The sequence below is a fragment of the Lactuca saligna genome, chromosome 2 (genome assembly GCF_052625555.1).
Source record: "Lactuca saligna cultivar CGN05327 chromosome 2, ASM5262555v1, whole genome shotgun sequence".
NCBI classification, from domain to species: Eukaryota; Viridiplantae; Streptophyta; class Magnoliopsida; order Asterales; family Asteraceae; genus Lactuca; species Lactuca saligna.
This window is the reverse complement of record NC_136418.1, coordinates 56898092-56916529: the sequence shown is the minus strand read 5'-3', so window position 1 is coordinate 56916529 and position 18438 is coordinate 56898092. Positions and strand designations below refer to the sequence as shown.

At 31.3% G+C, this 18438-nt stretch overlaps 2 protein-coding genes and 1 long non-coding RNA gene across 3 annotated transcripts; 1 reads left to right on the top strand and 2 right to left on the bottom strand.

The window, feature by feature from the left end:
* Positions 1–1181: 1181 nt before the first annotated feature.
* LOC145030998 (presequence protease 1, chloroplastic/mitochondrial-like) lies at positions 1182–6080 on the top strand. The gene is made up of 12 exons (XM_078979427.1): positions 1182–1956; positions 2067–2180; positions 2275–2478; positions 2569–2696; positions 2864–3053; positions 3134–3217; positions 3302–3399; positions 3842–4106; positions 4215–4377; positions 4539–4719; positions 4810–4881; positions 5641–6080. Exons 1-12 carry the CDS (start codon positions 1348–1350, stop codon positions 5780–5782), a joined length of 2250 nt encoding a protein of 749 aa, XP_078835553.1. The 5' UTR covers positions 1182–1347; the 3' UTR covers positions 5783–6080.
* A 2250-nt stretch (positions 6081–8330) lies between these two features.
* Positions 8331–9733, bottom strand: LOC145028891 (uncharacterized). The gene is made up of 3 exons (XR_013676241.1): positions 9582–9733; positions 9236–9385; positions 8331–8592 (listed from the first exon to the last, which is right to left on the bottom strand). It is a non-coding gene; the product is annotated as an uncharacterized LOC145028891 (long non-coding RNA).
* A 3937-nt stretch (positions 9734–13670) lies between these two features.
* On the bottom strand, positions 13671–16812 carry LOC145030997 (phenylacetaldehyde reductase-like). Its single transcript, XM_078979425.1, has 6 exons — positions 16614–16812; positions 15971–16140; positions 15600–15791; positions 15337–15499; positions 14058–14241; positions 13671–13970 (listed from the first exon to the last, which is right to left on the bottom strand). The coding sequence occupies exons 1-6, from the start codon at positions 16729–16731 to the stop codon at positions 13814–13816; spliced, it is 984 nt and encodes a 327-aa protein (XP_078835551.1). The 5' UTR covers positions 16732–16812; the 3' UTR covers positions 13671–13813.
* Positions 16813–18438: the final 1626 nt, after the last annotated feature.

The following is an 18438-nucleotide window of genomic DNA, read 5'->3' as shown; positions in this document are numbered from 1 at the left end:
CTCACCGGCATGCTATTTGTTTCTTCTCCGGCAATGGAAACAGATCTGTAAATAAGGGTTTGCTTCGAGCTAGGTTTTGCTGAGGAACAATCAAGTCAGAGGAGAAGATGAAAGGCGACGAGAGGCAATATGTTTGCTTCTGATGGTGGTATCCCACAAACTGGCTTCCAGATCTGGACGGAGGAGGATCTGAATCGTCGCCACCAGATCTATCGATTCAAGCTTTGTAAGGATGCATTTCAGATTCTCGAAGGTGGCTTCGTCTAGAAACCCTCAAGATCGACGACGTTCCTGATCTGTAAACGTCGTTGTCTTCACAAATCGACGACGTCCTTCTTCTTCGTTCAAAACCCTAATCCATATGAGATAAGGTGGCGGCGCTAGGGTTTCAGAAGTTGCTGATGGTTTTTGTCAAAAATCGGGGTTATGGATATGGTTTCCGGTGGAGAAGACGAACAAAGAAAGTGACAAAAGGGTCTCCGATGGTGGGAATCGATTAGGATTTGTTACAGGTGATGATGACTTTCAGATTTGTTGGAGGTTGCTAGTGACAGAGACGATGAGGGCTGAAGGTGGGGCTGAAGGCGGTGGCGCCAATGATGAAGATGGTGGTGGCGTCGACAATGATTTTGGATGACGGTGGTTTCCGTCGGTGACACCAGTTTCCGGTGATGGCACCGGTTTCTGGGCTTTATGAAGTGTTCTTTAGAGTCATAAAGAACAAACAAAGAGGGAATGAGAAATATTAGGGAAGGAGAGAGAGAGAGAGAGAGAGAGAGAGAGAGAGAGAGAGAGAGAGAGAGAGAGAGAGAGAGAGAGAGATTTATTTTTATTTTCTTGTTTTTTTAGAGAGAGATAGAGAGATTTATTTTATTTTTATTTTATTGTTTTTTTAATCTGAAAATAAGGAAAACAAATAAGAAAAAAGATAAAATATATTAGCAGGGGCAGATCCGTCATTTTGAAAAAAATAAAACAGATTGGACTAAAGACGCAACAAAATGAAAGTTTTGGACCACTGATGCTAGTCCAAACCTTTTTGGATCAAAGTGACAATTTTTGACATACCACAGGGACCATTTGTGCAGTTTTGTCTAAAAAAAATAAAATAAAAGAAACACCAAAATATATAACAATAAAAAAAAATATTCACAATAACTTCTCTTTTTATTTGGTCTAACAAATCTCGAATTCCACCTCGTCTAATGAGCAGACAAATTATGAGGTAAAACCCTAACACACTGAACTCCACGGCGAAACGCCGAAATCCTCCTACATACCTCGTCCAAAGCCAATTGGCTAGCCATTCCCTCACCGGAGCCACCGTCGGCACCGCCTTCACCTAACATGGCTTCTCCTCTGAGAAAGTTCTTGCTTAAAAGTTCTTCCGGTGATGTCATCGTCCGGCGTGAAATGAGGAGAGCCAAATCCGACTCCACCACCAAAATGCAGATAATGATTCGATCGTTCGAGTCAATTGACAAAAACCTTCATTGGGAGCTTCCACCTGACACACGTAAGATCGGCTTGCCTTCGACACGATCCTTGTTCACTGTGTTAAAATCACCTCATGTTCATAAAAAGGCAAGAGAACAATTTGAAATGAAAATCAACAAGGAAATGCTGGTTATGGAAACGAAAAGGCATGAATTACGCAAGAAATTATTCTGGTTAAAAAGGCAGCGGATCTTTGGAGCTCAATTTGAAATCCTATTTTCTTTCAAGACTCGATTGGATAAAGCAAAGCTTCAGGAAGTTCTTCAGCCTGGAGTGAAGGATGTTTCTAAATACAACAAACTTGAAGAACGTTCTGTGATGCAGGCACTTAATTCTTTGGCACATGAAGGTTTCTATTCGGATGCTGTGGAGACTTCCTTGAACTCAGTTGAATCTTCTCTTCCAGCAAACAACATATCAGCGTTTCCTCAAGGGCTTGCGCTGATGCTTCGTTCTGTTGTAAGCTAAGCTCTAGATTTCCCTCCATGGAATGAGTTCTTTCTTTTATCGGTTTAAAAAAAACAGAACAACGTTTATCCCTTTCTCTGATTTTGTATTGTTTCTATCAGCCCATGGAACTTCTGAAAGCTAGAGTGGACAAGGAAGGATCAAGAGCTGTATCTACTCAATTGATAGAAAAATTCATTTTAAATAATCCTCATCGCCCAAATGTCGAAGCTCAGGTACTGCATAACACACATTTCCAGTTCTTGTGCGTCTATGGAAGGCAGTTATGTTTCAGTTACACACATGCTAATGAATTTGTACTTTAATCAGCCTGATCCAGAGAAGGCTTCTCAACATGAATCAGTAGAGAGGTATAACTTAGAAAAACTCAAAGCAAGTATGACTGAAGAAGATCTTGCTGAATTAGCTCGTGTGACAAGTGAGCTACAACTGAAACCTTCTGCACCTCTAAAAGCTGTTCCAAGATTCTCTCTGAAGAACATTTCTAAAAAACCTATGCAAGTTCCATTAGAGGTAATATAGCCTCATCATATACTGTTTCAAGTGCTGTATTCATTTTTGGACTTTATGATTTTTATGGAGCCTTAGTTTTTGCAATTATAGGTTGGAGATATCAATGGGGTAAAAGTATTGAAGCATGACCTCATCACGAATGATGTTCTGTATGCTGATATAGCTTTTGATATGAGTTCATTGAAGCCTGAACTTCTTCCTCTTGTTCCACTTTTTTGGTAAGATCTTCAATGTGTGGCTGTAATTCAAGCCAAATATGTATGATATGTTGTCATTTAAAAAAAGGAATTTTTTTTTTACACTAGATAATAGATATTCCCCTGTTTTATATCCTAAATTCTAAGCTACATAATGTGAATAATTGTTTCACTACATTGATGAACAGTCGGTCATTACTTGAAATGGGTACAAAAGACGTAAACGCCCTTCAGCTCAGTCAATTAATTGGAAGGGAGACAGGTGGAATATCAGTTTACCCTTTCACATCATCAAAGCAAGGTTCAAAGGATCCTGTTAGCCATGTAATTGTTCGAGGCAAAGCCATGTCAGCAAACACAGAAGCTCTATTTAACCTGGTATGCCCACCATTTTCATGGAAGTTTTCCCATGCAAAAGACGTAAATACCCTCTTAAAAAGCTTGTCCATTATTTGTAGATGACATGTGCTCTTCAAGAAGCTGAATTTACAAATCCAAAGCGTTTCAAACGGTTTGTCTCTGAAAGCAAAGCTAAATTAGAGGTATTTATTGAAGCTGTAGACTATTTTAGTAATCAGTTTTTATTTAGTTGTCTGGTTTTATAATTTTTTTTTTTTTTTTTAAAGAATCATTTAAGGGAAGGTGGTCATGGGCTTGCAGCTACAAGGATGAATGCAAAATTAAACCATTCAGGATGGATTGCTGAACAGATGGGTGGTATCAGGTTTTTGTTCTTCATGAATATAATCAAGATTTTTTAACCATGAATAACCTATAATTTCTACTTACATGGGTATAAACAAAATAATAGATACAGATAAATTGAGGGTTAGATGCAAGAAAAAGCAACATTCTTTATAAAGATTCATTTATAGGCGAGCTGGAATTTGTAAAAAAGTTGATGTGGCACTGGTTTTTCCTGTTTTCGCCATGTCATCATCCACGTGTACAATTATATTGACACGGGTTAAAATATTTATCAGTTTTATAAAGATTCATTTAAGTACATTGTCTTAATTGATAAAAAAAAAAGTCAAGTAAGTTGCTGTATATGGTTTCATTTTACACATTCAACTAATCAATAGTTTATGTAACTAAAATCAAATTGTTATGTAAAATATTTATCAGTTTATTATTTTTTTTATTAATATCTAATACAATTTCAGTTATCTGGAATTCTTGAAAGATCTTGAAGGGAAAATCGAAGAGAAATGGAGTGAAATTTCCATGTCCCTTGAAGAGATTCGCCAAACCCTCCCTTCAAAAAAAGGCTGCATTCTAAATCTCACATCTGATGGAAAAAACCTTAAAATTTCAGAAAAATACATAAGAAAATTTCTCAATTCTCTTCCAAGTAATTCCTCAGTTTCATCATCCATTTCAAATGCACAACTTCCATCAAACAATGAAGCAATTATAATCCCTACTCAGGTTAGTTTATCATTCATGTCTCTTAAGCCATATTAGTTTCCTAATAATAATTATTATTAATATATTAGTTTTTGCCACTTTTTGGTGTTAACTTGTGATTATTTTTAGGTGAATTATGTTGGAAAAGCAGCTAATATTTATGAAAATGGTTATCAACTAAATGGGAGTGCTTATGTTATATCTAAATACATAAGTAATACATGGTTGTGGGACAATATTCGAGTTAATGGTGGGGCGTTTGGTGGCTTTTGTGATTTTGATACTCGTTCAGGTAAAATTACAAATATGCCCCTTGTGATTGATACTGATAATAGGATAACAACCTTTAAAACCCTAAACCAATTGCAGTTTTTGTATGGGCTCATTTTTTTATTCATTGCCAATTATGATGTTCTTAGATTTACCGTTTTACCCTTGTATTATTGCATACAGGTGTTTTGTCATTCCTATCGTATCGGGATCCTAATTTACTGAAGACACTAGATGTATATGATGGAACATCTGATTTTCTACGTGGACTTGAAATTGACGATAATACCCTTGAGAAGGCAGTTATTGGTACAATTCAGGATCTGGATTCATTCCAACTACCTGATGCCAAAGGTTTTAGTAGGTATGTTGTTTTTTGATTGTTTTTATAAAATAATTTTTTTTAGCTAAGTTTATTGCCATGAAAAAAATGATGTTCATTTGTTTTTTGTAGTTTTTTGCGATATTTATCGGGAATTTCTGAAGAAGATAGACAAGCAAGACGTGAAGAAATATTTTCAACAAGGTAAAATCTTTCATCTTTTAAGATTGATTTTATATGTTTATAAAATGACATAAGAAATAATCTGAAAGTAAAATGCTTCAACAAGAAGAAACTAACAATGTTATAATAAAGGGTTAATCTCATAAAAGACGTTATATTTTGTGTTTTTTCCGGATTAAACCTCAAGTTTATTTTTTTTCCTGAAAAAGACCTTGTATTTTTTCATTTTTTCCGAAAAAACCCCTCAACCTTCTAACTGCTTCCAAATAAACCCTCAACTTTTTTAGTTTCTCTCACAAAAAACCCCCACATTTTACAAATTTTTTTTTTGGAAAAAAATAACTAAAAGGGCCAGATCTGAAAAAATGAAACAATACAAGGTCTTTTTCAGGCAAAAAATAAATTTGAGGTTTAATCAGGAAAAAACACTAAATATAACGTCTTTTATGAGATTATCCCGGAAAAAAAAGATTAAAAGGGCTAAGATTGGAAAATGAAAAAATACAAGGTTTTTTTTCGACAAAAAATAAATTTGAGGTTTAATAACCCGAAAAAAAAAAAGATTAAAAGGGCTAGATCGGAAAAATGAAAAAAATACAAGGTCTTTTTTAGACAAAATAAATTTGAGGTTTAATCCCCAAAAAACACAAAATATAAGGTCTAAGCGATTTTGTGTTGCTATTTCTTGCTTTTAAACCTATTTTGAACATTTAAATATATTAACTAACAAAAAATAATTGAAATTACATTGCTATTTCATAACTCTTTGTTTTCCCAAAGGTCAAATGACTTCAAGGAATTTGCGGATATAGTTGACACTGTTAAAGATAAAGGAGTAATTGTAGCGATTGCTTCCCAAGCTGATGCTGACGTGGCAAACAAGGAACGTTCAAACCTTTTTGAAATGAAGAAAGTCTTATAAGGTTGTTCTTCCACACTTACATTTTTTTCACTTCTATATTTGAAGATTTAATTACATTGCTTTAAAAGAGAAATTTGGAAAGGACATTGCTATTTAATTTTCTTTTGTACATACATGGGGTCTAATATCGGTTTTGCCACACAAATTAGACAATTTTGTGAGTGATGACTTTAATGTTGTGTGTGGGAGTCTGGTAAAATTGATGGTCAAGTTGAAGTGAGGTTTAGTTTAGAATAAGCGGTTGTTCGAATTCAAGTAGTTTCATGAAAGTTGAGCAAAATTGCAATTTTAAGGTTTATTTTGAAGTGAATTCTTGATATTTGTTTTTCCAAATTCTTGTATTTGGTTCTTTGTATCCAAATAGGAGTTAATCGACATAATAGAGATTATACTGTGTTGTTTGACATGCATTGATTTGAGACTGATATCAAATGCAAACCTTGCATCTCAATTTCAAAATTTTACTTGATTTGCTCCTTTGATGCACTCTTATAAAAAACCTCATTGCCTATATATTCCATTTTTAAACTTTATAATGCTACAAGTAATTCCAAGTTTTCAACATGAATATTTGTTATAAATTAGTCTACAATTTAGATGTATTTACTTTTCATTTGGCCATTTCTACTTCCATCTTTTAGTTAAACCCAAGAATAAAGTAATCCTTACCTTTTACTTCCCATTCCAACGAGTTAATCGACTTTAAACATGTATATGCTTGTTATTGATGTTTACTTACTCAATTTTCTTTTAAGTCAAAGGAAACTAACCGAAATAAGCATGCGCTATAGTGTATTTAGACCTGACAATCGGGTTGGGTTCGGGTTGACATGTCACGAGTTGGTATGTCAAAAATATAAATTCAACCCAACCCATATAATATATGGGTTGGCGAGTCATGAGTTGGTGGGTTGGAAACCTCAATCCAACTCAGCCCATATAACCCATTTAAGTATATGGATTCGTGCTTCGTGGGTGCAAAAGTTAGTGCGTCTAATCCAATCCGTATAACCCGTTTAATAAATAAACAATGTATTTTCAATAATGATGTTTTTTCAACATAAAGTCGTAAAGTGATTTAAGTAATTAACATAAAAAAAAGGTTTTCAACATAAATTCATAAAGTCATTAACATCCAAATAAAATTTAAAAATGAAAACATTCATACAAAGTGGATGTGTTCTTCATTCATACAAAGTGGATGTATTCTTCGTTCGTGGATCGTGAGTATCTAAAACTGGAAGACATTTGTTTTTTTCTTTTTTTATTAGGGCACCACGAACGCATACTAGTTACATATGAATATGAAAGGAAATCAGATTTCATTATATATATATATATATATATATATATATATATATATATATATATATATATATATATATATATATAATAAATGAATATAATTTTGTCATATGTTAATCTCTAATGAGTTTTGACACTTGTTATTTTGTAATATTTTTTTAAATAATTAATATCCATATGTACATTTATTTTTATTTATTTATTTATTTATTTTTTCATATTTTAAAATTAAAAAGCCACATAACACTTATATTTATATATGTAAAATATCAAATATAATAAATATTGTACTAAATTGCAAAATTCTGTATTTTGGTGATATTTTGTATTGAGATAAATTACAAATACTTTTAGTTGAAGTTGATGATTATGATGATTACAATAATTATTTTTGAAATCGGACAATATTTAGGTATCAAAGAAAATGACATAGTTTTAAGTTTAAGTAACTTGGATGGTTCGACCGTTCGTAAAATATCATATTTCAACGATATAAAATACAGAAAACATATAATCCTCTAAAATAAATGAAATTGTTACATTCATATTTATACCGAGTATCACGTAACAAAAGTTATGAAAGAAAACCAAAATAGCTTGCTTAAATTATTATAAGAAAAGAAAATTATTTAAGTTAATCAAGGGTAATTTGAAAAAAAAAGTTGTTGCGCGTTTGGAGTAAGGTCCCATTTGATAATTGTTGACTGAGAAAGTGCTGACTGGGAAATGTTTATCTGGGTAAGAAATCCTGACCGAGTAAGAAATCATGTTGTTTGATTATACATCTGATTGGATGTGCTGACTAATAACAAATGACCATTTTACCCTCGTTCTAAACCAACATCCTAAAACATTAATATTTAAAGTAATTTATCATAACTTTTATCATGATCAAAAACAATTTTAAACATAAAACAATTTTCTACTAATGAAATCAACATCATCCTAAATAATAATAGCACAATTAGGTACTGTTTGGTAGATGAACTGGGTGGAACATAACTAGATTGGACTGAAAAGAACTGGACTGGACATGACAAATAATTTGTATAGCGTTTGGTAAGATTGGAATTGAACAAAACAAGTTGTTCGAAACTTTTTGGTAAATATAGAACCGGACAGAACAAGATGTAAAAATGACCATATTACCCTTTTACAAAAAATGTTAATAATAACTCTATTTGACATACATAACTTCAAAATTAACATTTTTATTAAAAAAAAATTATTTAAAATTCTCATATTAACACAAGTTCTTTTTTTTGAAAGAGCCTATTGCTTCAAAATAATAAAGTTCTAACCCAAATGGTTACTGAAATCCGTCATTTTAAACATAAAATAACAATCTTCAATTGTCTTCTTCCTAATCTTCGCAACAAAATGGTTTGGTAGTTGCATCCAAGCTATTCCACATTGGTAACAAATATATGTTTTTTTTTGTAAAATTTAAACAAACCCGCATGACTTTTGAAGAAGACAACTCCATGGTCTTCAACTCTCCATATCTACAAAGTTAAAAAAAAACAAGTAAAAAAGAGCATTCTGTTGATTTTAAAGAAAGACATTTGAGGGACGAATATGGAAGATTTTTTTTACCGGTATGGGAAAAAAATAATATTAAAATAAATGAAATGCTTGCAAGAGGTTGGAGAGATACAAAAGTTAATAAAAACAAAAGAAAACTACACAAAACAAACAATGTACTTAACCTCAATAACAATATGTTTTCACCACCACCATCCAAGAGCAACTGAACATTTAATGAAATCTTCCAACTAACAGGTAAAAAAAACTCAAGGGCAAGTACAAAAGTTCAGGGGAATTTCGTCCGAAATTGAGTATCTACAACTTGAACCGGGCAAAATAACATAAACTTGAGTATCTACTAAACTAGGCAGCAAAAGTTTGCTTATTTCAGCCTCCTAAGAACCAACGATGATGTTTATCATAAACTGGAGAGGAACAAAAGCTTAGGGACAATTTGGTCAAAAAAATAGAACACATTATCAACATTAACAAAGAATGTTTAGCCTCCTAAAGTTGATACTACCTTTAACTGATCTGAAGCATAACCAATAACATCTTAAATCATATTCTAACATGTTCCTTTTAATTTTGAGAGATGCATATTCTGAAGTTCAATCATACCTGGTGATGATAATAATCAGCCGACACTTATAAGAATTCAATGGCTGGAGAAGTCATATGGCATCAAATCGAGGATGACGAATCGATAATCAGTTTGTGTTTACAATGGATTGAGATGATTATACGAAATAGTTCATTAGATTTACCAATCTGCATCAGAAAAAGAACAAGGAAAAATCAAATAAACAACAAATCAGCAAGAAATCAGAAGAAGAACAACAAAAAAACTAAACACAAACAGCAAAAATCGGAACAGGAAAGGTCTATTGAAAAATCGGAACACAAACATCAAGAAATCGGAAGAGAAACAACTAAAAAAAGGCAACCGAGAAGAGGGAAGTCGTACCTGATGAGAAGATATATTCGATCGGTACAGATACAGTGGCTGAAATCGCCGATCGGTGGGGAGAAAAGGTTCTGATCATCGACCGTTGAAGAGAGAAGATCCATATGGAGGCGCTAAACTTGAACGCAGGGGCAAGGAAAGGCAAGGGTACTTTTGGGAACTTTCTCAGTCAGCAGATATCTCATATCTTTCCCGTCTAGATCTAACTTACAGAGTCAGACATGTAAAATCTGTTTCCCAAACAAGAATAGCTAACCGAGTCAGCAAAAAACGTCTGACCGGGCCGAGTCAGACGTATATCAAACAGGACCTAAGTACGTGGGAACAAAAGGAAAATAAAATACATACACGATGAAGGGTTGAGATTAATTCGAAGGACGATTATAATTGATAATTTTACTATTCATCAATACTTTAACTTACCCATAAAATTTCATTCCTACAATATAAAACTATACGAATCCCCGCACATTGCGCAAGAATAGAATTATATAGTTAAAATAATAACTTTTACCAAATTATTATTTAATATTTCTACTTTAAAACAAAATGTTAGTAGTAAAGTAAACATAAACTTAGCATATTAGTTTTATTAAACATTATAGTTTAATTTTTAAGTCATTGTGATATATGCAATTATTTGATAATTTTATAAATCGTTTAAAATTGTGTAAATTATATATCAAATGAATGATAATATAACGGGTACATATGAACAAAAATATGAACTGCAACTTTTAGTAACATAAAAATAGAAAAACATATATTATAATATTTGTATTAAAAAAATATATATACAACGAATAATAAAAAATATGAAAAATAAACACTATAACTTTTAATAACATAATAACACTAAAACATCTATTATAACATTTATATTAACTCTTCATATTTAAATCACAAATCTCTTCAAATACATTAATGTTTTTAATGAGCAAAACTTTACAACCTTATAAAAGAAAGGAAAATAAAAAAACTATTAGTGATTACTAATTAATAATCATAAGTTAAAAACTCAAGAGTTGTAACTAATAAATATATATATAAATTAGAAAACTTTTGAGTTCTAGTGTGAGTTTCAAATGAATGTGGTACTTGAAAATGTATATTTATTATTATTATTATTATTATTATTATTATTATTATTATTATTATTATTATTATTATTATTATTATTATTATTATTATTATTATTATTATTCGTCTAAATAATTGGTTTTGATGCATCATTTTAATCCCTTCAATTATTAAACATAAAGATATTTAATTATAAATTTATATCATAAATAGGTGCATATACATGTTAAACAAATCACATATAATATATATATTTTCGTAAATGTCATATGTAATTCTTGTCGTAATAATATGGATAAATTACTTTCATATAAAGAATATATCATGATAAGTCTATCATAATTACATATCAAATGTTCAAAATTATGTTATCTTTTAAATATTGTCTTTTAAATATGTTGTGTAGGATAACCCAATAAAAAATAATAGAAAATAAACATAATCAAAATAGAAAAACTACAATCAAATAAATAAGAGCATTGAGTGGTTGAATAGATAAATAAAGATGTTACATAAACATACATTTAAATCAAAAGAAAAAACTAATATTCGTCAACTTTGCTAAAAAAAAAAAAACCTATATCAATTTTATGAATCTTCTTTCTTCATTTAACATCATTCGACCATAGAAACTTGATGACAATTCTGCACTAACCTGCAATCAAAATATTTTTCTTGAAAAAGAAGAATCATAAAGATATTCCAAGCAAAACATTGATGTTTGGAGAGTCACATTCAAGATTGAGTAATACACACAAATTACATATAAATATTAAATGAGAAACTGAATATAAAGAAATAATAGAAAAACTTTATTTGTTTTGGTTGAAAGAAAAAATCATATTACAATTACCATCGATGCGATATAACCCATTTCTTCAAATCATCATATTTGGACCATGAATGCTTCAACTATATGAAAACTTTTGAATCACAATATCTTCAAATCCTTCTTACATGTAAGATTTCATATAACACAAAAGACACAAAAGATTGATCTTTTTATAGTAAACTTTTCACTAAATGCTAATTAAACATAATATAAGTTATAAAACTTTTGAATGTTAAATCATAATTAAGAAAATTTTTGAGTTTCATTAGTTAAAAAATGGGGTTTCAAATGAATGTGAAAGTTAAAAAAGGAGGTTTCAAATGCATGAGATTCAAGAAAAAATGCTAGCTTTATAAGTATGTATGATGAGCTCAAAATTTATTTATTGTAAAAGCTATTACAAAATTTAGTGTGCTACAGGCGTCTAAAATGAATATAAGATGTATTGATAAATTTAGTTTTTACAGGAGTCCAAAGTAAAATTGTATTTACCTCGATAATAATATTTACCATAGTAGTCTAATACATATCATTCACAATACATGTGATATAATCATGTTAGAATGCCATCTTGTTATGTCATCTTATTGTCATGTCATATAAAGCGCAATAAATATATAATAATTTAAATTAGACAAAATTGTAAAAATGGTCCTTGTGGTATGTATTTTTTTGGGGGTTTTAGTTCAAACCACGATTTTTTTGGATTGGTGGTCATTTTGAGTTAGTTTTGGTGCGTTTTTGGTCATTCTAAATAGTGAAATGACTATAATACCATTGGGTATTTATTTTCTATTTTTAAATTCATTTTTTTAGTTTAACAATTATTTATTCATTTTAATTATTAAAAAGTTGAGAGGCCCACCTCTCTCTCTCTCTCTCTCTCTCTCTCTCTCTCTCTCTCTCTCTCTCTCTCTCTCTCTCTCTCTCTCTCTCTCTCTCTCTCACACACAATTATTTGTCTGTAAAAAAACATACATTCATTTAACGCAGTGGCCATGTTCATCAAAACACAACTCTCAATGTTCCGAACCTGAAACAAATACGGAGAAGGGGACTTGTTCTTAGTCCCGGATTTGAAATGAAACCTTAATCCAGAAGTAGAAGGAATGTTTTCTTTGGTTTAGTAATTCCCCATGGTTGTAAGTTGACAAAACTGGAACGAAGGAAATGGAATCACGGGCGATTTCGGAATTTTGCATATTTGAAAAGGCTGTAATAGCGTAATAGCAGTTTCACCATCTCCAGCCATGCCATAAGTAAAGATCATGGAAGTCCAGAAGACGACATCTCTTGTTGGCATTTCATCGAACACATTGCGTGCCTCGTTTAAAGATCTGCATTTATGTCAATCAAGGTGTTCTGTTTAACAAGAGATGCTATTATGCTCAATCTACAGATGAATGATCAGTTATAATCTTCCATTGATCTGAATAATAAGAACCTGCAGATTTTTAAGAACAACAATGAACTCAAAAATCAAAAGATATGAATGTGATTTAGGGATTTTTGAAGTGATTTGAATAGAAAAAGGAGTTGGATTCATGTTCGTTGGGTTCCAGATCGTCTGGATAGAAAAGGGAGTTGGATTCTCGTCCGACAATACACAACGAGAGTAAAAAGGGAAAGCAGTCAGTGTAGTGGGGTGGTGAGCTGCCTCCGGCGGCTTTGCTACCTCAGTTTTTGGAGTTTGGCTTGGATTGACGAGCAGGAAGGGGAACAACAACAACGATGGATGGTGGTAGAGTGCGACTGTGAGGATTGTCGGAATAGGCGGTGTCAGGAGGTGGTTGTATGTAACCTCGAATGTCTTGGTGGCTGGAAAAACGGCTCCACTTCTGGTGGGGAGTTCTTGGTCGTTAACGAAAACGAAGGAGGGGTGGAGTTTGGAGAGAGAGAGAGAAAGAGAAAGAGAGAGAGAGAGGTGGGCCCTCTCATTTTTTTAATTATTAAAATGAATAAATAATTATTAAATTTTAAAAAATGATTTAAAAATGGAAAATAAATACCCCAATGGTATTACAGTCATTTTACTATTCAGAGGACTAAAAATGCAACGAAACTAGCTTAAAAAACCACCAATAAAAAAAAGTCATAGTTTGGACTAAAACTCTAAGAAAATGCATATCACAGGGACCATTTTTGCAATTTTGTCTTTAAATTAACTAGATGATGTCTAGAAACAAAGGACGAAATAAGCTCCAATACATTTCATTCATAATACATAACTCCATTCTGGTTTCAATACCAGATGTTAATTCACTTAAAACATCTTTTTATTATTACTCAATCTCCATGACAAAGTTGTGAGAGAATGATTTCACATGTTTGATGAAGTCCCAATAAAGCCCTTCTCCTTCAAGCTTTCCACAGTCTCCTTGAGGCTTTCTTCAAGGGTAATATAGTCAATACCCAAGCTCTTTGCCTTTTCCTTTGACACTTGGTATGTGGGAACAAAAGGCTTGTCATCCGCACACCTGTGTAACCATAACACATTATTAACACCCCATTTTCAATTTAAATAAATAAATATAAATAAATAAGAAAAGAAGTAGAAGCTTTACTTTTGTGGAAGTTGAGATTCAGGGTAATGTTTGCGTAATATTTGGACTATTTCTGAAAAATGAGCAACTTTTTCCACCAAACAATATCTTCCACTTGCTGAAGGGATTTCAAAAGCTTGAATATGTGCATTTGCAACATCCTTAACATTAACCCAACCAAAGGTTGAATTTCCATATGTTTGTGCTACATAATGATATGATACAAATAAAAAAAAAATTAATGCAAGAAATAGCAACTTACTTTCATGTATTTGTTTATTGGGTTAATCTCATAAAAGACCTTGTATTTTTTTCATTTTTTCCGATCTGGCCCTTTTAGGGTTTTTTTTTTCCATGAAAACCTTGTAAAATGTGAGGGTTTTTTCGAGAAAAAAAAAAGTTGAGGGTTTATTTGGAAACAGTTAGAAGTTTGAGGGTTTTTTTCGGAAAAAAAGAAAGTTGAGGGTTTTTTTTGAGAAAAAATTCAAGGTCTTTTTCAGGAAAAAAATAAAAATGAGGTTTAATCCGGAAAAAACATAAAATATAAGGTCTTTTATTAGATTTTCAAGGGTTAATCTCATAAAAGACCTTATGTTGTATGTTTTTTCTAGATTAAAAACCTCATCTTTATTTTTTTTTCTTGAAAAAGACCTTGTATTTTATTTTTATTTTTTCATTTTTTCCAACAAAAACCTCAAGTCTTTTTTTTTTTCCAAAAAAAACCCTCATCCTTCTAACTGTTTCCAAATAAACCCTCAAAATTTTTAGTTTTTTCTGAAAAACCCTCACATTTTACAACTTTTTTCGGAAAAAACGACTAAAAAGGCCGGATTGGAAAACACGAAAAAACACGTAAGGTGTTTTTCCGGAAAAAAATAAAGTTGAGTAAATTTTTAAAGTGCAATAAACAACTAAATGGAAACACATTGCTATTGCCTAATTCTTGCATTTAGCTCTTAAAAAATGAACACTTACAAACATTTTAACAAGAGATAAATGCAAGAAAGAGCAAACATACTTCCATTTATTTGTTTATTAATTATTACAACATACTACTTTCATTTCTTTCTCTTAAAACATTATACTTTCTAGTTTTTTTCTTCTTATTAAGGCATTATACTTCCAATTTTTTGTAACTAGGACATTGTATTTTAAAATTCTACCAATTAAATAAATATTTCTTTTCATTTGAATCTGTAGTAGGGTAGTTTTTTCAAATTATAATGTGTAATAGGAAGAAATGAAAGTTGGATGATATAATAAACAGAATTTTAAATTTTTTTTAACAAATAATACTTACCATTGAATAGGTTTGCAATAACTTCAGCACTAGTGTTAAGAGTAGGCTGTAATAAAGGACCAATCACCATAGCTGGATTTATGGTGACAATATCCAATCCTTTTTCTTTTGCAAATTTCCATGCAACTTCTTCAGCCAATGTTTTGGACACCACATACCACATCTTGTTGTACAAACATTAAAAAAAAAAAAAAAAAAAAAAATCAGACCCCAAAACATAAGTTTAAACAATATTAAAGTTAGTGTATTTATTATATTTATACCTTCATTTCTTTGCAAAAATCTGGATTAGAGAACCAGGTTTCATCAACTACAACTTCAGGAGTCCTTGGTTTACCATTGTAAGCAACTGCAGCAATTGATGATGTCACTACAACTCTTTTAACTGATGAAGCCTTTGAACATGAATTAAGCACATTCAATGTTCCTTTCACTGCAGGATCAATTAATTCTGCCTGAAACACAAGAATCAAAACTTCACAATTCAAGAACTGTGTTTTTAACATCATCAATCCAACAAGCTATCAAGGAGATTTATCCTTTTATCATTTATCCATCATTTGCCTTTTGAATTTGTACTGAAGTTGAGATTTTGGTATTTTTAATATACGTATTGGTAGTGTATTGGAAAAACCTGTGGATCAGTGACTGCATGGAAAAAGGGAGATGCTGTATGGAAAACACCTTCACAGCCAACAACTGCAGCATCAAAAGAGCCTTCTTCAAGTAGGTTTGCTTTGAACAAATGAAGCCTTTCCTTTGCTCCTTCAAGTTTAAGCAAGTGGTCTACTTTCTTAGGGTTGTCTGAAAGTTAAAGATCCCAGAAAACCAGCAATTAGACAAATCCAATATGCAATTCCTAAATTGAAAGGTAAGTTGAAAGCATACGCCCAATTTTTTGATATTCAGGGGATTACATTTACATCATACAGAAATTCTTACAAGTGTTCGGATTTCAATACCCCATGGTTGAAGATGTACATTTCAGTTGAATTACTATGTAATGCATAATTTCTATCAGAAAATTAGTTATACTTGTGCAGATGAATTCCGTATTTCAGAATAAAAATCCGACACTAATTGTCGCACTTAGGAAGTGTAATATTTGAAGCGCGATTATTGTAAGAAGAATTCGTCGCAATTAATAAACCTAAAATCAAATTGGACGAATGATAAACATAGATATTAGGAATTAACAAGGATTCTGCAGATAGACTGATTCAAGCACAGATTTCAGTGAAACAAAAACATAAAACAAGTTATAGATAGAAACTGACTGGGATCGCGAACAGATGCTTTGACAGTGTAACCACGGTGAAGTAAGAGCTTGACGAGCCATGAAGCTATGTATCCAGATGCTCCGGTAACGCACACCGTCTTTCCGGCACCGCTCATTTTCTCCGGTAGACGGATAGTATCAGTGGTAGAGCAAGTTCTGTTGGTGGTGGAATGTTTGTTGTTGGAATTGGAATCGAATGAGTTTTAGTATTTATTCAGGTTGTTGGCTGCTGCTAAAATTGTATTTGTGGTCCCACACTCCCACCGATAATTGAAATGAATGAATTCAAAAAGGTTTTCGTTTCCTATTTCTCTTTTATCTTCTTTTTACAAAATAAAAAGATGCTACTATAGTTGCTATTATTATCCAATTTAAGCAATTCAATCAAATTTATTTATTCTATAACTATTAAATCGACATTTTTATTTTGTTTTTAATGTATTTTTAAGGTTGGTGCTATTTTTTTTTTCTTTCCTTTAAGCAATATGGTTTCCCGTAATTGATTAAATATTATCAATATATTATTTGGTTTCAAACTTTATCTAATTATTTTGTTTTTTTATAATAAATATATAACATTTAATTATTGATATCTAATTTTTTTTTTTTTTTTTTTTTTTTTTTTTTTGAAACAGTAAACGAACTAATCTAGTCCTAAATAACCACTTATGTTTCCACCGAGACTTGAATCCCTGACCTCTTAAATGAAATGGTCCCTCCATACCGCTAGCCCATTAGCTCTTTGGTTATTGAAATATTTGAGAAAGACGACTCAAATTGGTTTTGTACAACTGAATTTGGTTTTGTAGACCAAAGTGCAACAATGCATATTTATATTTTTCTTTCTTTGTTTGTAAATTATCTTTTTCTTATTTGAATTATTTTTAACATTCATATGCTATTAAATATACATTAGTATGTTATATTAATAACTTTAACCTTTCCTTTGGATAAAAACGAGGATATAAAACAAGGAGTGGTGTCATATTTTTTTACAGTTTAATTTATATAAAAACTTTAATTTTAATAAAAAAAACATAAATTTCATTACTTAAAAATTAAAAACCATTACATTGTATTACTTAAAAAAAAGATAAGATGACACTAAAAAAATCCTAAAAACTTAGAAAAAAAAAACTAGAAAACTTAAACCTACAAACTTAAAAGAAACACACATCAAACAATTAAAAACTTAGAAAAAAAAAACTAGAAATCTCAAAACCTACTTAGCATAACACTTTTTAAGTCCGACATTCATCGTCAAAGCAATTTCAAGCTTCTCCCCACTCATGTTCGTTGTGTCTAGCGTTAGTATTTTCATACCATCATCTCTTTGTTTCCTAAACTCTCTGTTGGAGGCAATTTGTAAAAACTTGTCTATTCTTTCTTTTATACCCTTCACATCGTCCCCCATTTCTTTTAAATCATTTGAATCTGTTGCTTTGTTTTTGTCTTTTTGTTTTGATTTGTCCCTTCCTATTGGTCAGGAAGGTGGTGAAAGTTGAACGAGCTCATCATTGTTGAGATCAAAACCAACACAAATGTAGTGTAGTTAGATTTAGATGTTCTTGATCGTTTTGAACAACTATCGATATGTTATTAAGATGTTTTGTTGTTTTGTCATTTTTTGTTATCTTTCACAAGATTCCAAACTTCAAGAAACTTGAAAACATTTTTGTTTTCTTTTTTGATACACTTTTAAAGCTTTCTACAAAATCAATTCATCACTTTCTCCGCTTTTCTATTGACGTTTCATGTCGGTATACAAATCATTAAACAACATGACTTTCTTGTTTGTCTTTCCCCATTTTGAGTAAATTTGG